This window comes from Chiloscyllium plagiosum, chromosome 20 (assembly GCF_004010195.1).
Source record: "Chiloscyllium plagiosum isolate BGI_BamShark_2017 chromosome 20, ASM401019v2, whole genome shotgun sequence".
NCBI lineage: Eukaryota > Metazoa > Chordata > Chondrichthyes > Orectolobiformes > Hemiscylliidae > Chiloscyllium > Chiloscyllium plagiosum.
The window spans coordinates 58949358-58975109 of NC_057729.1; the positions used below are offsets into that span (position 1 = coordinate 58949358).

Here is a 25752-nt window from a genome sequence, read left to right on the forward strand (position 1 = left end):
TCAGATTCAAAATTAGAGTGGTGCTGGAAAAGCACAGCAGGTCAGGCAGCATCTGAGGAGCAGGAAAATTGACGTTTCGGGCAGGAGCCCTTCATCAGGAATGAGGCTGGGACCCTCCGGAGTGGAGAGATAAATGGAAGGGGGTGGTGGAGCTGGGGAGAAGGTAGCTAAGAGAGCAATAGGTGGGTGGAGGTGAGGGTAAAGGTCGGAGAGGAGGATGGAGCGGATAAATGGGAAGGAAGATTGACAGGTAGGACAGGTTATGAGGATGGTGCTGAGCTAGCAGGCTGGAACTGGGGTAAGGTGGGGGGAGGGGAAATGAGGAAACTGGTGAAATCCATGCCAGAAGGATGCCAGATTTCCCTCACTAAAGGACACTATTAAAAATCATACAACACCAGGTCATAGTCCAACAGGTTTATAACTAGCTACCTGATGAAAGAGCAGCATTCTGAAAGCTAGTGCTTCCAAACAAACCTGTTGGGCTAGAAGGTTATGTGGTTTTTAACTTTGTCCATGCCAGTCTTATACTAGCTGGTATATTGCATGCAATTCTGGTCTCCCTCCTATCGTAAGGATTACTTTGATTAGATTACTTACAGTGTGGAAACAGGCCCTTCGGCCCAACAAGTCCACACCGACCCGCCGAAGCGCAACCCACCCATACCCCTACATTTACCCCTTTTAACCTAACACTACGGGCAATTTAGCATGGCCAATTCACCTAACCCACACATCTTTGTGACTGTGGGAGGAAACCGGAGCACACGGAGGAAACCCACGCAGAAACGGGGAGTTAGTGCAAACTCCACACAGTCAGTCGCCTGAGTCGGGAATTGAACCCGGGTCTCTGGCACTGTGAGGCAGCAGTGCTAACCACTGTGCCACCGTGCCAACCACGGTGAACTTCACAACGGATGTTGTGAAACTTGAAAGGGTTCAGAAAAGATTTACAAGGATGTTGCCAGGGTTGGAGGATTTGAGCTATAGGGAGAAGCTGAACAGGCTGGGGCTGTTTTCCCTGGAGCGTCGGAGGCTGAGGGGTGACCTTATAGAGTTTTATAAAATCATGAGTGGCATGGATAGGATAAATAGACAAGGTCTTTTCCCTGGGGTCGGGGGGAGTCCAGAACTAGAGGGCATAGGTTCACGATGAGAGGGGAAAGATACAAAAGGGACCAAATTGGGCAACTTTTTCACACAGAGGGTGGTTCGTGTAAGGAATGAGCTGCCAGAGGAAGTGGTGGAGGCTGGTTCAATTGCAACATTTAAAAGGCATCTGGATGGGTATATGAACAGGAAGGGTTTGATTAGATTAGATTAGATTACTTACAGTGTGGAAACAGGCCCTTGGGCCCAACAAGTCCACACTGACCCGCCGAAGCGCAACCCACCCATACCCCCTACATTTACCCCTTTAACCTAACACTACGGGCAATTTAGCATGGCCAATTCACCTGACCCTACACATCTTCGTGACTGTGGGAGGAAACCGGAGCACCCGGAGGAAACCCACGCAGACACGGGGAGAATGTGCAAACTCCACACAGTCAGTCGCCTGAGTCGGGAATTGAACCCAGGTCTCTGGCGCTGTGAGGCAGCAGTGCTAACCACTGTGCCACCGTGCCGCCCAGGAGGAGTATGGGCCAGGTGCTGGCAGGTGGGACTAGATTAGGGTAGGATGGTCAGCACGGATGAGTTGGACTGAAGGGTCTGTTTCTGTGCTGTACATCTCTATGACCTTCACATAAAAGGACATTAGCGAACCAGATTGACAAAAAATGACAATGGTTTTTCATGGTCACCATTCAGTCCAGTTTTTAATTCCAGAAATTTATAGAAATTAGAAGTCTGCACCAAACGTGACGGGACTCGAACCCTTGACCCAAATCATCTCCCTGGAGTGACGCCATGCTATCGGTAGTGGGCGGGGTCAGGCTCCTGTGGGGCGGGGCCAGTTACCGGTGAAAGAAAAACGCAACCACTAGATGGGCGGGGCCTATCCGCGAGACGTCAGGTAAAGGGCGGACCAGTTGGTGGCGACGTCAGACGCAGACACTAAGGGGCGGATACGGTCCGGTGACGTCGGAAATTGGGCGGGAACGGTTGGCGTTAACGTCAGACCCACATCCTAAGGGGCAGGGTCTACCTCGATGACGTTGTTTACAGTCGGCTTGGGGGCGGAGACGGTCGACGTCACACGCAAACGATGGGGGCGGGGTTGCCTCCTCGCCGCCATGTTGTTGAGGCTGAGTGAGGAAACGAGCGGGAGCGGGAGAGCAGCAGGGCGTCCGCTCGCTTAAACCCTCAGGCCCACCCCTAGTTAATCCTTTAGATCCCGTGTCACCGGTAAGGGCATCGCTGACTCGGCTTCCTGCGGCCGTGCGGGGCCGGGAATGAGTTGTGTTGTCTGTCAGTAAATGCCGCTGTTTCTCTCCCTCTCTCTGTAACTCCGAGCTCGGGCCTTTCGGCGGACCGAGCAACTAGGCCTCCCGCGGGAGTGCGCCCGGGTAGGCCTCTCCGCCAGCCCCCCCCGCCACCTCCCTTCGGTCTCCCTCTGCTCACTGCTGGTTGGATTATTACAGTGAATGGGTTTTAGTTGAATTGAGTCTGAATCTTCGGTGGCTTGTGTGAGGGCGATGCAGCGCTTTGTGCGTGTGCGGGGGGCGGGAGCGGGACAAAGAGTGTGCATGCGCAGCAAGAGGGACCGTCGAAGGAATGCGGAGTTGGGGAGTGGGCGACGAGTCCTCCCAGAGCCCGGACCGGGGGAGAGATGTGGGTCTCTACCTTCCACACCCAGGGTCGAAGTGGGGGCAAGGGGGTAGTTGTGGGGAGGATTCTTCCTAGAGCTCGGGCACACAGCTCAAATCACTCAGTACATACCTCTTGGGCTCAATTGTAATATTTAAAAGCAAGTGGTATTTCTGTCTAAAATCGAAAGGAGGATTTCAGAACCAACCACATACTGTTTAATCCTGAAGGCAAATTAAAACATTGGCCTTGTTTTTTCTAAACTGTTCAAGATCCAGATTTTGTCTCAAATATTCTGCAGGTATTTACTGGTTTCATTTTGTGGATACTGCACGTTTTTAAAAGTTGTAAAGGATACTTACTCTCAAAGTGCAACCTCATGTAATGAATCCCGTCTGATGATCTGCATGTGTTGGTCCATGGCTTGCTGATCAGAATTTCTTTTTGCTAAATGGGTCTGTGTGGAACAAATTGGATTGTTTTTTTTAGAATCATAAAGTAAAAAGAATGAAGTTTGAGCAGAAGGAAAATATTCTTGAAACGGTAGGGTGTTTATGCGCATTAACCTTGTTCATGTCAGGCTGGTTGGACCTGTGATCTTTTGATTTTTTTAGTATTGATTTGTATACTATTTGCATTTTTAACATTTTATTTTCTTTATTTAGGGCCTTGCTGTAAAATGGATGTCAGCCAGATCTGGTTTGTTTGTGTTGCTTGTTGTAAAACCTTGTTAGATTGTGTAATTTGTCACATCTCTTGTCCCTGAAGCAGTTTTGACCAAGTGCTATTTAGTTGTGTCTAGTGTCTATTCTGATAGTGTTACTCAGTTGCATATTATGTTAAGCACAAATTAAATTTATTTATGAACACATTTGTAACCCTGTTCTTGTGCACATTCAATCTAATAATTGAGGCATTAGATTGAGGCATTAGGTTTTGGTACTTGCCAGGTTTTCTAACATGTGCTTGGTGCTTTTGTTAACTAAATGTTAATGCATAAAAGCTGTGATGGTTTGGCTTTTAGTTAGTGATATGAATCTAATGCATCATACTATAAATGCTGAAGTACGGTAGTGACTCTTTTTGTAAACATCATCTGAAACCCGTTCAAGTACAACACTCCTGAAAATTAGAACAGAGCTGACAGCATTTGCACTACTACAGAGTTTGTTTATTTTGAACTTGGGTGTATGATGTGGAAATATTTTGTGAAGATCATCCGTTGTTGCTGGCACAATTGTTTGTGATGTTCACCAAACAGGTATATCCCAGCCTAGAGACTGCAACTAGAGGATGAGCCTCTAATAATTTAGCTTTATTTTGTAGCCATGGTACTTGAGTGTTCATTTGGGATGTTAGTTAATTTTGAATCAACTTTGCCATTTTTCATTTGGTGTTGTTTTTTAATTGGCGTGGCCAAGTACAGTATCTTCCTTTTAATTCTGAACACTTAATGTTCTGTCTCCCAACATAAATATGCATAACCTCCAATGCTTTTAAATAACAATCGATTAGCATCTGGTAAATTCTGGTTGGTGCATACCAACATGATTGGATACTTTTAATAAGCTCACTTTTGTCACTAAGTTAACTACCTAAAATCCTAAACTGTATATTGGCTGAAATTTCAAATTGGAGTAATGAGGACTTTTAAACATTTTGTGGGGGGGAAAAAAATTGAGATGCCACTACTGAAAAGTAAAGTAAATTTCAGCGATCAAGAGTTTTAGAAATATTTTAAACTGAAAATATTAAAATTCCCTGATCGTAATTGTAGAAAAGATTAATTTTACACTGTTGCAAAAGCTCTTTTTAGAGATCCTAATGTATCACTTTATTTACTCTACCAATTTTCTTGTGTCTACTTACTAACTCAGCCATGATGCTACTGAATGGTGGAGAAGGCTTGAAGGACCAAACAATTTGCTGTTCCTCTTTCTTAGCCCTTTTGGTTAAAGTTTCAAGGCACGAATTGACTTCTCTTGCTTCGATTGGATGACCATCGATTCAACAAGTCTGATGTCAAGATTGGCAGGGCAATTTGACTGACTCCTTTCTGAGACTGTGTATTCAACAACCACTGTCCCAACTGCCCACTAAGATTTTGCCACTTGCTGACCTACGTGGTTGAAATGTACTATCAGTTTAAAACCTCATGACAGCTTGATCTTGTTTTTTTTCTTATCTTGACTATCCTGAGAATCTTCAGATTTTTAGAAGTTTCAATTTAAAAGGAAGTGTTCAAATCTTGTGTAACTTTATTCCCTCCTTCATTCCTTTCTCGTTCTCCCCATCTGTGTCTCATGCACACAGTTAAGTGAATTTGGAAAGTTTTCATACTAGTGGAGATCTGCTGAAATACAGTTGATCAGTCTCTGAAAATAGTATTAGATAAACATCTGAGCAAAAGGTACAGAGAGCAAAGCCATTGTTTAGAGGTGTTAGTTCCAAAGTGGAACTGGCGCAGGTATGCTGGGCTGAATGATGCCTTGTGCTGAAATTCCTATGCTGATAAGCACCAGGAGTTTGGAGACTTTAGTCTTGCATTGTGTGTTGATCTCTGAGGGCCTTAATGAAGTATGGTATGGAGTCAGGCTGTGTTATATTTTCCTTTTGCAGCTTTAGAAGCTATTTTAAATTATAAATTTTAAACGTGGTAAAACAGCCTAAAGCACAATCTTTTTATCTAAAGCACAGTTTTGTCTTAAGCATATCAATAGAATTATCATCTTTTCACTAATGTTCAACATGCTGAGTAGACCAATCTCAATCAAATTTTTGGTGGTTATGAATCCAGAATTAACTCTTAAATTGAATTCACTGAAATTTGAAAATGGGTGGGGCGTCTAACATGAAATTTGTTGAATATTTCTGCATTTTACGTTAAATACTGGTCTTCTGGATTCCAGTGTCAGTTTCAAAATTTAGCAAAGTCAACCAAAATATTGTGCTTTAGAACTAAGTATTAATTTGCAGGGCAAACAAGTTAGGTACGGTGAGGATGAGCGACATAATAGAAGACCTAAACACATTTGTCTCCAAAAGAAATGCTATTGGTACAATCCTTTTGTTTATTTTACAACTTTAAGAACTGTTTTAATGGGTTATCATGGACCACCTATTCCATTGGTGGCATTGTGGTTACTAAGGAATTTGTTTTGACAAACACCTTTTGTGTCTATGGATAAATTTTAAATAGGACATTAAAATAAGCTGAATCAAAACAATTACATAGGAACAGTGATTGTCCGAATATTGGATTGTTTGGCAAGATTGCAAGATCCCAATGCTTGGCTAAACTTTAATCCGACATTCAATTATCCAGAATTTGGTTAACTGAACGAAGTACTCCCTGCCAGTGTCCTTCGGATAATAGGTTCCTCATTTCTGAGTTTGATTCATATCTCCAGCATCCACAGTTCTTTTCTTAAAATGAATGTTCAGGCAATGGTGTGATTTAATATTAAAGTAAAGTTTTGGCCTCCCTGTGGTTTGAAAGTAAATATAGTTATCAGGAGGAATGTCCATAGTCTTGAGACCTGTTGTTTGCACCATTCCATCATACAATTTGTACGATCTTTTGATCTTTCTGCTAATACATTCTGTACCTATCTGCTTCTCTTCACTTCACCTGACAATGGGGCAGTACTCCAAACACTTGTGATTTCAAATAAACATGTTGACTGTAACCTGGTGTGGTGACTTCTGACCTTGTCCACCCCATTCCAACACCGGCACCTCCACATGACTGCAGCAGTGTGGAGGGAGTCTGCTTGCAAGTGATCCCTTTTCAGTTTTGTTTTCTCCTTGCTTCTTGAATACACCTGGTTGAAATGCATCTCCATGGTTTTTATAGTGGGCGGCACGGTGGCACAGTGGCTAGCACTGCTGCCTCGCAGCGCCAGAGACCCGGGTTCAATTCCCACCTCAGGCGATTGACTCTGTGGAGTTTGCACATTCTCCCCGTGTCTGCGTGGGTTTCCTCCGGGTGCTCCGGTTTCCTCCCACAGTCCAAAGATGTGCAGGTCAGGTGAATTGGCCATCCTAAATTGCCCGTAGTGTTAGGTATAGGGGTAAATGTAGGGGTATGGGTGGGTTGCGCTTCGGAGAGTCAGTGTGGACTTGTTGGGCCGAAGGGCCTGTTTCCATACTGTAATGTAATGTAATCTAATCTAATCTAGATGCCTCAATGGCCACTCTCCATGTCAGTGTCAGTAGGCTGGTCAGTTGTGGGATCTGCATTTCTGTATTAATAATGTTATTTCAGGGGCAGTTGCATGATGTTGCATGCAGGTGAATATATTGTGAAATCTGACTGTGATGAATCTGTTCGCTAAAAGTTATGTTGCAATTTTCTAAGCCTCCACCCACCAAACTATAATTTCTGGTTTGCTGAACCATACAACAAGGTTCTTATTAAAAGCAGATGCATGTAGTTCTGTTTAGGAGTAAAATAAGTGATGAGTTGCTTTTACTTGATAAGTTTTCTAGTTTTACACCAGGAGAAATATCAGTAGCACACATTTAAATTTTAAACTTTGTTAATGTTCTAAATGATAAATTGAATAGAATGATTTGAGATTTGATTAGAATTCTGATGTCAACCGTATTGTTAAACTTTGCCTGTTCAGCCTTTTTTTTAGGCATTTAATCCTGATCGCATGAATTATTTTGGTCCCAATTCTGCTTTCTAACTTGCTGGCAAGTGGCTCTAAAAGATAGATGAGGTATGTGCAGTACGATTTGGACTGAAAGTCCTACTAGTTTTTAAGTTCTGACTGGTAAGGGATACTGTGTGCTTTATTTGTTTTTGATGCAAAGTTTTGGCTTTTAATATTTAAAGTGTATGTTATATAATCTCCTAAAAAGAGTTATTGCTTTGCAATTTGCTTAAAAATTAATTTTTTTCCTCTGTTATCACTCCTTGAAAGAAATTATTTTCCCCATGGGTGAAATCTGATCTGATGCCAACATAAACCTGAAGTGCATCAACCTAATTTAGTCAATGCACCACATTATATTTGGTTTACTTGAATAAGCTTTAGCAGGGATGCAGCAATGCTCAAAAAGTTTCTGATAATGCTTCCAGGGATTAGAGATTTTCTTTGTGTAGAAAGAAAACAAAGATTATGACACAGGAGGTAGCCAGTTGGACCATTGTCTCTGTGTTGGTTACAAATGCTAGTCAGTTTAACATAGAACAAAACAGTACAGAACAGCCTTTTGGCCCCTGATGTTCCACTGGCCTGTGAACTAATCTGAGTCCATCCCCCTACACTATTCCACCATCATCTATGTGCTTATCCAAGGATTGTTTGTGTCCCTAATATGGCTGAGCTAACTACATTGGCAGGCAGGGCATCCCATGCCCTGACCACACTCTGAGTAAAGAACCTGCCTCTGACATCTGTCTTAAATCTATCAGCCCTCAATTTGTAGCTGTCATACAAACTGACGTCACCACCCTAGGCAAAAGACTTTCACTGTCTACCCTATCTAATCCTCTGATCATCTTGTATGTCTCTATTAAATCTCCTCTTAGCCGCATTCTTTCCAATGAGAACAGATCAAGTCTCTCAGCCTTTCCTCATAAGACCTTCCCTCCAGACCATGCAACATCCTAACCTTACCTTCTAGCTTTTGCTTCACAGCCCTATAAGTTCTGACACCAAGAGTTTATGTATGATAAGGATGTCTGCATCTATCATATTTTTGAGCAGAATTCCAGATCCTACCACCCTCTGCATGAGGGTATTTCTCCATTCCCCTTCCTGCTGCTAAGAATTCCTAAAACTTAGCCCAAGATCAGTGACTTTTCTACTGATGGAAGCAGTTTTTCTCTAGTTTGGTCCTTACAAAATTATTTACCCTAAAAAAAAAACCTCAAGGAGATAACCGAAAAGTAGGGACACTGAAAATACACGGCAGGGGGAGAACTGGAGCCCATAGTAGGATGCTTGCTAAAATAGCCTAGCTGGCAATGTGAAAGGAGCATATAGATTGGAGAATCTGGGGTTGTTCTTTGAGAACGTTTGAAAGAAGTGTTCAAAATCATGAGGGGATCTAGACAGTGGAATAGAACTAAAATAATGAAAAATAATCAAAATTAGGAAGGTTGTGCTGGGTGTATAAAACACTGAAATAAAAGCAAAATATTGTGGATGCTGGAGATCTAAAATAAAAACAGAAAATGCTGGAGAAAACTGAGCAGGTCTGGCAGAGAAGGAGTTATAGTTTTGTGCCCTATGACTTCTTTGGAACTAAGGTCCAGTGCTTTGTTTTATTTCTGTGTAAAATGTTAAATAGGCCTCAACTCAAATCCTGCATGCAATTCTAGTCACCACGTTATAGCAAGAAATAAGTTTGCCCTAGACAGTGACAGAGGAGATTTACCAGAATGCTGCTTCAGCTCGACAGCCTATGTTGAGGAAATATTGGCAGGCTGGGGTTCTTTTATTTGGAATGGTGAAGATTCAAAGGGGATCTGATAGTGGAGCATAGGTGGAATAAGAAGACACTTTTAGTAGAGGGGTCAGTAACCAGGGAGCATAGATTTCAGATGAGGAGTAAGAGCTAAGGGAGAGTTGAGACTTTTTTTACCCTGAAGGTGTTAGAGTCTGGAACTCTGCCTGAAGGAGTAGTTGAGACAAACTCTTTTAACATGTAAACATATTTAGAAATTTATTGCCATTGCCGTAGCCTCTGGGACTACAGGGCAAGAACTGGAAAAAGGGATTAATATTGTCAGATCTTTGAGAATGGATGTGGTGGGCTGAATGGTGTCCTACTCTGCTATAAATATCAGTGAGTCAAAGGTGACGACTTTTTTTAATGCAGACAGTGATTCAGACTATCTACTACCTAAGAGAATAAAGCAGGCCAAACTGATATTAAATGACCACTGTGCTGTAGCCATTCTGTTATTATGGGGGCAGTTTTGGTCCCCTTTTTTTAGAAGAGATGTCATTTCATTGGAAGGTTCTGTAGGATGATGGAAAAATTGTCTTGCGTACAAAGTATTCAATGGAGTTTAGAAGGATAAAAGGTGGTCTCACTAAAACATATTGGTTTCTGGAAGGCTAAATACTGATAGAATGTTTCCCTTCATGGATCTACAACCAGAGGGCATAGTCTAAGTGTTAAGGGTGCCAATTTAAGACTGAGATGAGGAGGAATTTCTTCTCTTGAAAGGTTTTTTAGAGTCTTTGGACTCCTTGCCTTGGAGCAGAGAATCCCTACAGTGCGGTTAGAAGCCATTTGTCCTATTGAGTCTACACTAACCCTCTGAAGAGTATCTCTCCCAGACTTAGCCCACTGCCCTATCCCAATAATCCTGAATTTACATGGCTAACTCCCCTAGCCTGCATTTCCCTGGACACTATTCAACAGTTTAGCATGGCCAATCCACCAAATTAGCGCATCTTTGTCTTTTGGAAGGAAAGTAGAGTACCTGGCAGAAACCATGCAAACTCCATACAGTCACCCAGGCTGGAATCAAACCTTGTTCCTTGGTGCTAACTACTATGCCACTGTGCTTCCCAGTATAGTCCTTGCATTAAGTTAAGGCTGAAAGAGATTCTTGAACAGTCAGGAATCCAAGGTTATGGGGAAAGAACACGAAAGTGCATGTGGGGAATGTCGGATCACCATGATCCTATTCAGTGGCTGGGCAGGATCAAGGGGTGTCCTTCTGTTCTTATGATATAGAATTTCAATCCCAAACAAATGTAGTTGACTCTAACTGATTTTTGAAATTGCACGGTAACTCATTCCTTTGTATCACCACCTTTGCATGCAATTATTGCCCATACATGCTTCGCCCAAAAGAACCGCATCCTGTGATCAAAACTAATCTCAGTTGCTGGTCAGTGTAGGTCACGTCACTGCTGTGGCAACTTTACCCCTTAAAAGGTCCATTGGATATCAATTGATGCAGCTTTTTGTTCCCTCGCCCAGCTGTCTTTGGTGTCTTTCCATTCCCTCCAATCCTCCAATTCTTCTGGTTACTTTTGGAATCCTTCAGCCTTTTTTAATTGAAGTCAGCACAGACTTTGGATTAAGTTTGAGACTATTAGGCTTCTGTATCTGAAGAGCCCTGTTTTTTATTTCATTTGACCAAAATGATTTAACTTTGTCATCCTCACTACCTGCCTTCTCACCTAGGGATGTGGGCCAAATGCAAATAAATGGTTCTAGTTTAGTTTGGAAAACTTGGTCAATATGGACGACTCAAGACTTAAGCGTCTATTTCTATGCTGTCTGATTCCATGTCTCTAACTGATTAAAGCTCACTTTTCAAGTGCAGTGCATTTTCTTTTTGAGATATAAGTAGCTTTAAAGGTGATCTTGGACTGTTTTAATGATGGCATTGAAATCTTCCATCATGAGGATGATTTTGAATATACAGCAAAGAAAATCAATTTTTCCTCCTACACAAAGGATATGAAAATGTGAACTAAATTTGAACTGTTACATTTCAAGTTGATGTTTGTTTTCAGGACTGATTCTGATTGTTTCCTTTTTGTTAGGTAGTGTTGTTTGCTTTGTTGATATTGGAATGGTCTTCATATCTGTTTCAGATCTGAAAAGGACAGATCATCTGTTTTCTGGTGGGATGTACATACTTAATGTTTTCAAGGTCATTGTGGCATTCCTAAGCAATAGGTTGATTTTTACAGTATTCTGTTCAGTAGCTTGTACTGAGAAACATTCAGAATCTGTATGAGACTTGAGTTTTAAATCTGTAGATTTATTTTTCAAATTGTGAAGCTTCTGGATTGTTTGTGTGTGAATTTGGTTTGTTAATTGTGGCTTTCAAAGGATTTGGCTTTCTGTATGTACCATATTACAATAGTGACTGCTACAATTTATTGCCTGTGAAGTAATTTGAGGCTTCTGGTGGTCTCGAGCACAGTGTTAAATAAATCTCTAAATGATTGAAAGTGGTGGTGTCTGTCCGTTTTGGAATGAAATGCATATTTATGTTTATTATATTTTATAAGGAATTGATAAAGGTGGAGTGGAAATTTGCAGCAAATGGGTGCTAGCAATTGTTTATATTGCTTTGTTGTGGAACAAATAATGCATCAGTTGTCTTGAATAATGGAATTGATCTAAAATGAGTCAACCTTTTGATTGAAGCTAATGATTTGGCAGGTCCGTTTTATTTTTTTAGGTCAAGTAGTATTTGCAGCAGAATTTTATTTGAGCTTGGAATTTATAAACTTTGATCACTTTGGTTTTGTTTTGGAATGATGTATCAAACAATACAAGCTGATTTAATGAACTAAAGTTTTGTGGCATTTATGGAGTTTAATTCTACTTAAAATGCTGGTGGTAAAATTGCAAGATCCTGCTTTCTTTGAACAGTGGTGGTGCAGTCTCTGCAGTTTTGAGAAAATGAATAAGTTGTGGTGGTATTCTTATCATTTCAGATAAGTGTATTTGAGAACTCAAACTATTTAGTACGGCAGATCTCCTGGATTATAAATATGTTAATTTTGTGGTAATTCTGCAAAGGTATGCTTAATTGTTCAAGGTATTGAATTTTTAACAAGGGCTTTTGTAAAGATTTTTGAATGTGTATTCATTGAAGAAGGTGTCTTTAACTGAATCCAATTTAAAATTGTGTAAAGCTTATTTTAAGTCTGCAGTTAAAAATGCTCTTTTCGAGTTGCTTACGTGAAGATTTAGTTTGTCTCTACAATTTGTTGCTGGTGCATGTTGTATTCAGAATTTTTAATCAGTTTCTTCTGGTTGGAAAATCTTGCTTCACAATAAATGATGATGCTGTTAGAATTTGATTGTGGTTTAGAACTTTTCAAAGGTGGTTATTTTGTCTCGTCATTCTGGGAAAAGTTCCTATTCTGTTTTCTCATTTTGTTTGTGTTGAATTTGTGTTGTATAGCAAGGTATTTTGGAACAGAATGGTGATTTACAGAGTTTAAATATGCAAATGTTTCTTAATCCTTCCTCTAAGTATAATTGTGCACTTTGTTGTGAATTGAGCTAATTGCCATTATCTTTGTTCACTGCTTTCATAACTGGCACTGCAATTCAGCTGAGTAAAGGCTATGGATGATTCCTCGCCTTGCATGCTTCTGGTTTTGTTTGTGGCAGAGAGATGGTAAATACCAGTGAACTGGTGTTCAGATTAATTTGTGTTTTGTTACCATAATGGTCTGTTTGACATTTAGCTGGGCTACATCACTTGCTTTTCCTGTTTCTTAGGCAATGATTCTGTTGCCTGTCCTGAACAAAGGAGACTTGATGGACCACATTGATTTTGCTGATTGCTATGTATGTGTATTGGCATTTGTTGAGTGACACATTTTAATTTTCACCTTACTTCCTTGTGGCCTTGCTGTGCTCAACTTGATGGGAGAGTCAGTCTCTCTCAAATGTTTCTGTAAACAGTTGGTGTAAATCTTCCCTGTGTGAGGTGGAGTTACATTCTTGTTGATGTTTATTAGCCACCCTCTGCCAGGATTGAAGTACTGGTGTCAGCCATGACATGATGGGTACCACTTTTGTCTGAGTCAAGATTAGTAATTGCTGTTTGTGAGATCTTGTTGTGTGAGTTGGCTGTTCTGTTTCCTGCATTTACACTAGTAATTGATTATGCTTTTAATTTTTGTAATCCGCTCTAATGCACACTGGGATGTTCACTATAATTGCATTTTGGTTTTCCACAGCCTTCACATGAAGCAATATTTGGTATGCCTGTTGGCTCAGTTTTGCTAAATCCAGAGATAATCTGGAATAATGCATTGAAATGAGAACTGAAAGAAAAAAAATCAGAGACAAAATATAAATGCTGGAGATGTTCAGCAGGTCTAGTATCGCCTTTATTACACTTGTTTTTAATGGGGTGGAAATCTTAAGCTGGTTAAATGGCCAGATCTGCACTTGAGCAAGAAGCAGTAATTTTGTTTCATTGTACATTGAATGTAAATAACCACATTAAAGTGCAACAGCTACAAATTTGGAGTAAATGCATGTGCTCTATGACAGGCCTACTAATGGATTGGCCAGTCTGGCTGTGCTGACTGATGCAGTGGATGTTTGCATAAGGAGGAGTATTTTGTGTAGTTGGATTTGGTTCACAAGGAAATGTATTGTCATTCTGGTTAGTGCAATGATGGTAGAGCCCTACAGGGTAAATTGCATTGATGTGACTGACTTTAATAAGCAGTTGCCTTGATTTGTCCTTGTAATGTGTATATGTCCTCCAAGGTTTTGCACCTTGTACCTGTTTTCTGGATACAGCCATGTTTGGAAAGTCAAATCTGTAGTAGAATCTGTAGGTGCTTCACACAATTGATGGTGCATGGATGATTTTTTTCATTTTTTTTTACATTGCTGAAATTCTTGGTATAGTTGTAGTAACCTAAGGAAACCTGGCTGCACTTAGTATACTATTACAATAAAAAAAAATTGGCAAGAGTTTACAATTTTGTGTAGTATGCTGGAGCAAAGTTAACTTAGTCCTTATACAGTTATTAACTACTTAATCTAGCAGTTTTTTGAAAAACGTCTTTAACCACAAAAATTGGTATTCCGTGTTTAATAAGTGACAAAAGAATGGCATAAAATCATTAATTTATGGGGTTATGGTGCTTCCCCTTTAGAACATCCAGTACTTAACACTATGGAATCAACAAGATATTATTTCTTCACATATAAATAATTGTTAATTACTGAAGAAAATGTTATCATTTTCTTTTACCAACATAGGTTGGTCTTTTGAGGTGTTCGCACTGTTCCTGTTCTTATAACTTTTTTCATTTCTAGAACTTGGGTGATAAAAATCAAATTGGGTATACAGGTTAAAATTCAGACTTTTAATTTTCTCAGATTCCACTGCTTTGTAAAAAATTTAATTAAAGTTATCTTTTCAAGGTGGCAGAATTGATGCTAAATTGGCAGGTTCCCTTCTGCCTCCAGGATGACTGATGAAGGAAGTGGAATTGCCATGCCCGTGTTCTTGGTTAAATGGAAGTTACTTTGTGTACAGGATAGAAACTTTATTCAGGGTTTGGCAGTGTCACATCTGATCGGAATTCCTTTTAAAAGAAACTTCAGTGATCCCTGTTTTAATCACTGAAGGGCATACATGGAAAGAAGCCAGTCAGTTTATCATTTCAGTTTCTGCTGCACTTTGGGACTATTTCCAATACAGTTCCCACACACTCTTGAAAGCACACACAACAACTATTACTGACTTAGCTTCAAACTCACTTTAATAATGCATTCGTGTTCTAACAACATTGAGCATGAAAAGCATTTATCTAAGCATCATTTTTTTAAGACCAATGTTCTCTATTTTAGGCTTATTTGTTTAATGTATGGAATTATGACAGTAGAACAAACTAGACGGGATTTGGTAATGTTAGGAAAATAGTTTTGTATCATTAAAATAGGGGAGGTAGTTAAAAATCTTCATACATCGTACTGTAGTTTTGTACTGTACATTGAAGTTCTAGGCATATAGAAGCCAAGTACTACTGGTACTCCAAATCTGAAACAAACTCAAAGTGCTGGAAAAACACAGCAGGTCTGGCAGCATCTGTGGAGAAACAAGTTGAATTCATGTTTCAAATTCATTATGAACAAATCATACTGGACTCAGTGTTAACTTGGTTTCCCTCACTACTGTGAAGTAAAATTTCACTTCCTAGGTTGCATTGAATGTTTTTCCACAGCCATTGAGGATGTGTAGGAGCCTGGACCAATGAAATTTTTGAATCTCTTGCTCGGGCTTGTTAACTCTACCACATGCTGCCACTGACAGAAAGCCTTGTGTGCACCTCTAGAATGATCTTTAAGAGCATGTCACTGTATCTTGTACAAATTTTAGTTAACATTAGTCAGGATATGAGTGTAGGGGCAAAGGTAAGATGGAATCTAAGGTCTTTTGTCTGATTCTTGTTCTCTTAACTGAGTCACACGTTAAATGACTTGCCATCAACTTCATGATTGTTTTGTCTATCTCAATCCTATTTCAAATAGCGATTGTCCATTTTGTTTCTTTATATTTACTGGTTAAACAAAAGGGTAGTCCAAAAGGTGCTCTGCAAAGAACATATTGCATCTACCCACATAATCACATTATATTTAGCAAAAGTTTAAATTTCTAATTGTTACTTCTGATGATATGGATTCTCACTGAAACACACACAGTTTTTCACAATTTCTATTCCTCACGGCAAATCCCTAAACACATTCTCAACCTGAAGCAACACTAGCTATTGGTAATAATATTACCAGTCAGCCAAGAGCTTTGTAACAGACATTTTTTTTCAAAGTACTATGGTGAGTCTAAACTCTGGGTTCAGATGATGACTGTAATTCAAGTTTCATAACTACAGCTATTGCTTTAATGAGATTGTTGTCTTATATTATCAGTCCTAAACCTAATCCTTATCAAAGTCACCCCAGTTAACTGTTCATTCCCTATTATGGTCTTTTATATTCGGGGCAATTTTTACACATTGGGTAAATGCTTTTGAGCAATTAGCTTCTTGTGGAATAATTCAGCATAATACAGGAATTCTCAAGTCAATTTTAATGCATGACTTCTAAACTATTTACATCATGAAGCTAAATTGCCTTTTACCACAATATTTTTCATGAACCATGTTACTCTAAAAATTGACAAACCTAATGATATACCTGAACATTTACATTGTAAATCAAATGATTGTTAATAGCATACAATTTCTCCCAACCCTGGCCAGTGAATTTCAGAAATTTTGGAGTCAGATTGCAAGCATTTTTTTTTTGTTTTTAAGGTAAATTTATACAGGTGAAGATTTGTAGTTTAAAAATCTCTTAGCTTGTTAAACTGTGGAGTATTTGTGGAAGTTTCTCTTGGTATGGTAACAAATTGCAAATAGATTGCTTGTATTAGATACTGGTCAATGATGTTTCTAAATAGGTAATGGTCATACATTGTAGAAAGCCTGAACTTTTCTTTGGTAGAATACATCGTCCCTCACCTCGTTGCTGTGGACAATGTCACAAGTCTTCTAATTTAAAATCTTCATGAACATAATATAGTTATACAACAGTTATTAAATCCAAAGTTATCTGTCATCTACCAAATTCAAATGCCAAACCTCATTGCTTCAAATTAGGAAGTGTGTATTGTTCCAAATTGTTGTAGCTCAGTGTGAAATAGCTGAACCATACAGACCAGTGAAGTCCCAGAATTAATCCCTATTCTTCAGAGCTTATCTTAATGAGTGCAATAGAAGGGTGCTACTCTTGGGATAGTAAGCAGCAGTTCTTGTAATAGCAAGAACTTGGCTGTTGTCCATTAATCTCTGGAGGTTGTGTGCATTAGGCCATAGTGGGTTTGTGTTTGGCTGTGTCAGCAAGGTTTGCTAACTTTTCTGACCTCTCTGGTCTAGAATTATGCTAGTATGGCTACTTGAGTAAGAAAAAGGAAGGTCCCAGGCATCCATGGAGTTGTACTGCATTGAAGATTGAACTTCGGAAAAATCTTTTCACAAGTTTCCATGAAAAGAATCCAGGGAATTCTCTTTTGCTGAGTAGCCTCCTATTTCCTGTGTTGCTTCCCCCCCTCAGTTGGCTATAGAGACTTGATTATTGCCTTGAATTCATAGTCTCCCTTTATATTTCGCTAGGGGAGATTTGATGGTTAATGTTGCATAACATGGAAAGTTGAGGAATTCTGAAATGTTCAGCTTGAACTGATTCCACAAGATGTGGTCTTACGTGGTGACATTCATGTACACGCCAACAGGCTGATTACTTTGCGTATTGCAGACATTGATTTGTCATCCCGTTTATTCTTTCTGCAGTCTGTAAAGTTGGTTTAAATTGGTTGACAACAGGATTGGCTGGTGTCCTCAGCTGCTTAAGGGAAACGCCACTGTTTTGGTTACAGGTAAGATTCTCTTCTGTACAGGTTGTTTTAGATATAGAATTTTAAAATTGATGCAGGCTCCAACTTAGTTGCATTAAAATTTTGAGCTGAAACATTGAGATTTACAATTTTAATTGGTATTTAGTAAAAGGGCATTTACCTTGAGGTTTGGTAGATTAACATGATTTAAATATGTCAGACTCCAGTTTATTGGCTATTTTGTTTGAAGATTTTTTAAAAATTCAGACACATGACTCTGTTTTCAGCTGTAAATTCTGTCTGCAGTGCTCTTTATTGGCATTGAATTTTAATGTTTGATCTGCAACATTGTTATTCAGAAGTGTTAAGTTTGCAAAGCCATGTGTCCTATGTTCAAAATTTGCAGAATTGGCTATTAGCATGGAATGAGCACAGAAACAAACCCAGAAGAGTTGTGTATCAACTAAACTTGAGTTTGCTTACTGTAGTAGTCTGACTGTTGCAAATTCTGGTATGCTTTACAAGCTGAGATAGATTTGAAATCTGAATTGTAGTTTACTTGTTTTTGCATTCACATTCAATATTGTAAATTGCAATGTATCTGTAAGAAGGTTTGACATTCAAAGAAACATATGCCAGAAATGTCAGATTTGATTTGCATGCTAAAAACACTGGCTAGACCGCATCATCTTTCCACTCTGACTTGTCCTTCTGCTTGTTGAACAATCAGTATTGGACAAGCATAGCTTCACTCCACTTAATAGTACTGATTTTCTGAACACTTGTCTTTGAACAGCACTACAAAACCCTTCCCATGCAGCTGTCTAAGACTGAACTAGACCATTCCTCTCCCCATCTGACTGCCTGCCTGCTTCCACAACCTGCATCAGATATCAGCTGGAAACTCCATTTGTGCCTTTGTTACCTCTAGACATGACTGTTGCTCCCCAACTGTAAATCATGACCCCTGTGCTTGCTGACTTATGTTGAATCTGGGTCTGGCAATAACTCAATTTTAAAAATTCTTCACCATGTCAAATTGCTTTGATACCACCACCTCCTACATGTAATTAATCCATCACTCACTGACCCCTCTAATTCAGGTTTCTTACTGTCCCATCTTTGGTAGCTGACTGTTCAGCTTCTAGATTCTGTAGTCTGCATGTTCCTTCCTGAGCAAAGCCTCTTTCATTTCTCACTCTTTAAAATCTAGTAATTGACCAACCAAGCTTTTGGTTATCTGTCCTAATGTCTCCTTATGTGGCTTAGTGATGTATTTTCTTTGGTAAAGCTCGTATTGGTCTGTTATTATTTTGTAATAAATGCAATTTGTAGTGGTAAAAGGAAGTATCTTACTGTTGTGGTTTCTTAATTGCTGAGCAATTAGTATTATGCAAGTTGGACTTATTCATGCAATGTTGATTTAAAATCCTGTCTTAAAACTGGTACAATATCTGCAAGAAGTTGGTTTTCCTGTGATGGCTTATATTGTATGCTAAGTACATTTTTACATTTCTGGTTAGGCTGGTTTTGTTCTAACAAGTCTGACGTAGTTCGTGCCTTTCTCGTCTGCAGGTGGTTGTTATTGATTGTGCTCAGCATGGCCGTGGTCATCCGCTTGCAGGGTCTCCCCATTGTGGCGGGGACCATGGATATCCGCCACTTCTTCTCTGGATTAACCATTCCTGATGGTGGTGTGCATATTGTAGGTGGTGAACTTGGTGAGGCTTTCATCGTTTTCTCCACAGATGAAGATGCACGGCTTGGTATGATGCGTGGTGGGGGTACAATTAAAGGATCCAAAGTATCACTCCTACTCAGTAGTAAAACTGAAATGCAAAATATGATTGAGCTGAGTCGTAGGCGTTTTGAAACTGGTAATGTGGATATGCCACCAGTCGGCTCAAGTAGACCAGGTCCAACTAGTAATACTAGTATTACTGCAAGGGGTAATTTACCTACAACTATGCCTAACTTAAACACTCCCACTATGGTCACTACAACCTCCTCGTTACATGAGAGCGTAGGGAATAAAAATGTGCCCACCTTTTCTGCTGCCAGCATGGGAAGTACACCCTCGAGCCTCAATCCCACTTTTAGCAGCCCTGGGTTTACCATGGGTTCAACTATAGCCAGCACTATGCCACCACTGAATACAATAAACTCCGTACCACCTTTACCACCACTTCCTCCTTTACCTACAATGCCATCACTGCCACCTATGCCTTCAATTCCTCCAATTGGTATCCTGCCACCAGTGCCTCCCCTTCCTCCTATAGCACCTCTCGCTCCAATTCCTCCCATGCCACCTATACCTCCAATACCAAGCTTACCACCCATGCCCATCAATGCAGGTAGTACTCTTCCTCTAGGAAGCTCTGGGCCCAGTGGAATGAATGGTTCTGGGTCTACATTAGGCATCAGTAATAGTGTAAGTTCCATGTACATGGGTCCTCTAGGTTCATTAAATCCACTGCACCCCATGAATTCCCATAGTTCAATTAACAAAGGGCCACCACCAATTAAGTCTGATGATGTGTATGCCCATATCTATGGGATGCCATATACTGCGATGGAATCAGATGTAAGGGAATTTTTTCATGGACTCCGAATTGAAGCAGTGCACATGATGAAAGATCATCCAGGTCGCAATAGCAGAGATGCAATGGTGAAGTTTTATAGTTCCTCGGATACATTTGAGGCTCTGAAGCGACATGGAAAAATGATGATGGGCCAGAGATTTGCTAATGTATTCCCTGCAACAGAGAGGCAGTGGCTCAGTACTACTGTTGGCTTTAGTACACCCAAAAGCATGGGCCCCCCACCTTCCATTGGGCATTATGGACAGAGCCTACCTCCATTTCATACATCTCGGTCTGAATCTCCAAGCAAACGTGAACGATCACGATCGCGCTCCCCTCATGATAAGGAGTTCTGCGTTTATTTGAAAGGCTTGCCATATGAGGCTGAAAATAAGCACATCATGGAATTCTTCAATAAACTGGAACTCATAGAGGATAGCATCTACATAGTATATGGACCAAGTGGAAGAGCAACAGGTGAAGGCTTTGTAGAATTTAAAACTCACACTGATTACCAGGCAGCTTTATGTCGCCACAAACAGTACATGGGCAGTCGCTTCATCCAGGTTCATCCAATTACTAAAAAAGCGATGTTGGAGAAGCTAGAAAATATTCAGAAGCGAGCACACAACTTTGTGCAAAATGAGCAGAAGAGAGAAGTAACAGTGAAAACTGAGGAAGTGTCTAGTTCACCAAAAATATGTGGTCATATATGGAATATCCCTTATAATGTAACCAAAAGCGATGTGTTCCAGTTTTTGGAAGGTATTGGACTAGCAGAAAATGGTGTCCAGATTCTTGTTGACTCTAATGGCCAAGGGCTTGGGCAGGCCCTTGTACAGTTTCTAAATGAAGAGGAGGCACAGAAGGCTGAGCGACTGCATCGCAAGAAGCTAAATGGACGTAATGCATTTCTTCAACTGATTACTCTTGAACAAAAGCAAGAAATGGAAACAAATCCACCATTTCAAACCAAGAGCCAGAAGAATCCAAACCAAGGGAGCCTTGATCCTCCTTTCCTCCCCTGTGTTGGAGGTGACAGCATTTTCTCACCAAGTGTCAGTTCAAGCAATCTTAATGGCCCTGTACCACCATTCAACCCTGTTAGTAGCTTTAGTGGATCGACTAACATGTTTGGACCAGGGCCGAGTCCTGGATCAGGGGTCAGTGTTAGTATCGGTGATGGCCCAACAGGAGGGCCTGTATTTGGAAGCAGCAGTGTCACTAGTTTTCCAGGAGCAGGTGTTGAGCCAAGGGTTGCAAGTGGTCCTTTAACTACCAAAAGCCCAACAGTGGTTAAAGTGCAAAATTTGCCCTTCAAAGTATCTGTGGATGAAATTTTGGATTTCTTTTATGGCTATCGTGTGATTCCCGACTCTGTGTGCTTGCAATTCAACGAGCAAGGCATGCCTACAGGTGAAGCAATGGTTGCTTTTGAATCCTGCAATGAAGCAATGTCAGCTGTCGTTGACCTGAGTGATAGACCAATGGGATCCAGGAAAGTGAAACTTGTCTTGGGATAACTCCAAATTCTAAATCAAGGTTGTAGCTTTGTGTAGGCTTCCCATAAGCTTAGTTATTTAATATGGAGGTTATCTGAACTTCTGGCCTGAAACTTGCAAGTGTTTGCAACTGACTCTTTGACCCCCATTATTTGGAATCTGATGAAAATATTTAGATGTCCAGTGGAAATTGTAAATGCGCCACTGATAGTGTAGACCTAGCAGAAATGGATGTTTTGTGTAGATCCATGAAACTGTTAGCTTCCTCATACTTAGGCAACCAGACTATGCACAGATGCATATTAGATGCTAATGTAGCCATGATTCTTTGTTCAATGCAATCATTTTAAGTTTTGGCACCCTGAATGTTAAGTGGATAGAAGCTCTGTCCTTGGCAACTTTGGCAGATAATTAACCTTGCAAGTTAAAACTGAGAGCTAAACCTAGGTTGGACATTGATGTAAATTATAGTATTTTGTGCACTTGGGTTTCATTGTCAGCTGCCATTAGACACAGTGAAAATAGTAGGAACTAGGGTACAAGTAAGTTGAAAACTCAGTTCTTAATGTGCATGTTGACCCTTTGTTCTGGGCATGGTATTTTCTTTTCAAAACTTTTGAGTTTGAGAGTAGCCATTCTCTCCAATCTCTGTATATAACACAGCATATTGCAGGTTAAGTTGTTTCACTTCCGTGTTCAATTTGAACTTGTGCTATTGTGTGACCCAAGGCTTGATATCATACTGTTTATGGAGCTCATTTGTGTGCTAGTTATCTATTTGTTCTGCTAGTACCCACACTGTTCACATTAATGCTGCAAGGGTGGTGAAATCAGTTCGGAGGAACTCTTTTCTTTTTTTTAACCACTACAGGCTGCCAGTTTCTTGCTGTAGAATTTGGCTAATGCAAGACTTTTAACGCTGATGCACTTAGTATAATTTCTGCATTATACTTTTCTAAAATTTTGTTATTTGCTGGTTTGTAAAGGTGTACAAAAAATCCTTGTAAACCCATTCAAAGATCGAATGAATTCTTGTAACAGTGTTTTTTTTTTAAATGCAAGCTGCAACTGTATTCCTTTCTGGCACTGGGAAATGCTCATTGTATTCATGCCAGCATGCAGTGCTAGTCGAGATTTAGAGTAACTAGCATTTTGAAATGTATTTGTAAGCAAATGTATGCTGGATAGAGAGTGCCCTGTTTTGGGAAATATTGTACAGCCTTGTTAATGACCCAAGCCTCAATAATCCTACTGTATCATATCCGTAAGTTTTTTTGTAAAAGATACAAAATGAATCAGTAAAAGTGTGATGCTGTTTTTTTAACTAAAAAGACAATGCGTATTGCTTATTTGAATTTTTGATGTGTTTTTGCAATGATGTTGAGGAGATCTGAAACGTATGCAACACTACATTGTATAGTGAGAAAGGACTTTTATTGGTTCACTGAGCATCTGTAACTGCTCCCAGTGCATCTTGGGATATTCCATCTCTGACTTTCAGTTTTGGGTTTTCAATCCCACAATGTACTGTACCAGTAGAATTTAATGTTTGATGCAGTAGGGCGGGATTTGGAACAGATTGGTCTTAATTCACAAGAGCACAGATTCAGCTCCCACACAAAATGGGTTTCAAAAGTAGCCAATATTGTAATGAAATTGACGGTAATATTGAGTGGCAATGTGACTCTCCATTCTTGCTGATTGACCCATGAACCAAATTCAACTCAAAACTAGATTGAAGTCTGCTCAGTGAGCTAATGTGAGAAGTCCCCATAAACTACTTGTAAGTAGCATTGTAAGAACTGCATTGTTCTTTGTGTGACCTGGATTTCTGCTGTTGCAACATATTAAGCATCTTTGTACTGGTACAGTTGCATTTGAAGATCGCCTTTGTAATTTGCAGACTGATAAATTTTGCATTTACATCTATTTGGTGAGATCAGTAGGAAAAATGTTGAACTGAACCATGATGTAAAAGAACACGTTGTACATACGCCGTTATCTTCAGTTTTTTGTCAATAAAATGCATTCCGTGATGAATAAAGGAAACAGCTCTTGTAGGTTTAGATATAAAACCTTGTATTGCTTTTAAAAGAGAAATGGCCAGACAAATGGCAAATTTGGTGGCTTTCTTTTGTTTTTCCAATGTTTGTGCAACATAAAGAACATTTTAGTATATCTGATATCTGAATCTGATGGCTTGTTGGTAACAAAGTTGTCCAATACTGACTTAAATGGATGAGAGGACCACAGTTACCTGTCTGATTTTCCTCATTGATCATCTATATTTGAAATTTACCTCATTTCAGAAGAAAACTTATATGCAACAGTATTTTCAATGAGCAGCTGCAACAGTGAAATTCCATATTAAAAATCCTTCTACTTTAGTTCTTCAAGGAATTGAGAATCACATCACAGTTGGGGATCAAAGTGAAATTCTCTAAATATAAAATTTCCCTCTTTACAAGGTCCCTTTGGCAGCATCTCATTCCCCCACCCCCTGCCAAACAAGAACCTTTATAATGTTTGCTGCTTCCTAAAGCAGAACAAAGCCCATTTTGCTTTTTCCCACTTCCTGCAAAAAGAGGTAGTGATTCAAAAGAAAAACTCTAATGATTGTTGGGTTAGATTTGACTTTAACTGCAGGAGACTATTAGATACTTTTCCTCCAATTAGTTTTTTTTTTAAGAATAATTATTTCCTGTCTCAAGAGAATGAGATTTTTGTCTGGCTTGTCTTTGTGGTATATACTCAATTTATTTTCAATCTTCAGAAAAATTGTGCATACTTGGAACTAGAGTGTTTTGTTCTGTTGCTCTTGCACGACCCTTAAACCGCATACATAAAATGGCAAGTGTAACTCATTGTCTGACTTGTCAAAATTGCTTGTGTCTAATTTACTTTGCTAACTCATTGCCATTTTGACATTGCTTTAAGGACACTGGTGTGTTAAAGCTCAACATTATGCTGATCACATTGCATATACAATTTGCAATATGCGGTCTTTTCCAAAGAATCAGTGGACCTTCTGTGCACAAAGTACAGTTTGGCTTCATTGTTAACATTCATTTGTCGGTGGTGCTATGCATTTATATTTGTGGAACATATTGTAGGTACAACTTCAAAAAAATGCATTGCTTGTATAGTGGTAAGTGTAGTGCTTTGCAGCTAATGTTCTGATGTTGATAATCTGCAGAACAGGCATCAATTTTGAATACAACTGCATTTTTCTGTATTTTTCATCTTGTGTTCATTCAATTTAACTGTTAACTTTGGCACAGAAAGGCATCTCTGTTTTAGAAACTGGGATGATTTTGTAAAACTGGTTATTTTCCAAATGATCTTGCATTGGCTCTAATGATTTTCTTAATATTCTCAAATGTCCATAGTTGGAATGTCATGAAATAAAGGCTCATGGTATTTGAATTTTTGGTTGTGTTGCGCAAATGGTTTAAATCACAGTTGGGTGCTTTAGCGAACATTATTTGAGAGGGGTGACCTTGCAAAGCCATTTCTTTATTTGGGCAGAGGAAACTCGCCACTTACATTTTGGGCCATCTGATTATTGACTTATGCTTTTGATTGGTGACCCACCTTTGCAAATACTTCTATTCAGTGGTGGTGCAAAATAATACATTTTTGATTCTCAAGCAGTAACTCATTGAAAGTCAGGTGTCTGCAGAAATGTACCAAGTTAATGTACAGACTGAAATATTTGTGTGAAGAAAGCTGCTGAGGAGTGGATGTATCTGCATGATGCTCCTTTTCAATCACATGACACATAGTTGATGCCATCATGGTTGAGATCTTTGATTTTTACCTGGCTACAATCTGCAGATTCTGCTGCCTCCATTTGATGATTAAGTGCAGAGATCAAACTTGTAAAGTCACTGCCGTGATAACAACTTGGAAAAGGTAGGTTGATGCCTGTTTGGAAAGGAACAAAGTGGTTGAATAAATCCACTGGTGGATTAATTTATGTTTTGGTGTGCAGATATCTTCTGATTTGTTCTCTGTTGTGACACTTGCAAGGTTGCATTTTATT

General features: G+C 39.7%; 2 protein-coding genes across 5 annotated transcripts in view; both read left to right on the top strand.

The window, feature by feature from the left end:
- The first annotated feature begins 2225 nt into the window (after positions 1-2225).
- rbm12 (RNA binding motif protein 12) lies at positions 2226-25133 on the top strand. Of its 3 annotated transcripts, none has more exons than XM_043710930.1 (3): positions 2226-2349; positions 17580-17665; positions 19199-25133. In XM_043710930.1, exon 3 carries the CDS (start codon positions 19224-19226, stop codon positions 21726-21728), a length of 2505 nt encoding a protein of 834 aa, XP_043566865.1. In that variant the 5' UTR covers positions 2226-2349; positions 17580-17665; positions 19199-19223; the 3' UTR covers positions 21729-25133. The 3 variants fall into 3 exon arrangements, with proteins under 3 accessions (XP_043566865.1, XP_043566867.1, XP_043566866.1); XM_043710931.1 differs by lacking the exon at positions 2226-2349 and adding an exon at positions 2968-3052; XM_043710932.1 differs by lacking the exon at positions 17580-17665 and having other exon boundaries at positions 2263-2349.
- The window catches only part of LOC122560324 (copine-1-like), a 93671-nt gene continuing 70152 nt past the window's right edge, over positions 2234-25752 (top strand). The window contains exon 1 of one of the 2 annotated variants that reach the window (XM_043710934.1): positions 2234-2349. The gene's annotated coding sequence lies outside the window, so the exon portion shown is untranslated. Of the gene's footprint in view, positions 2350-2969; positions 3053-25752 lie in introns of those variants that run through there. The other variant, XM_043710937.1, reaches the window with a different exon arrangement.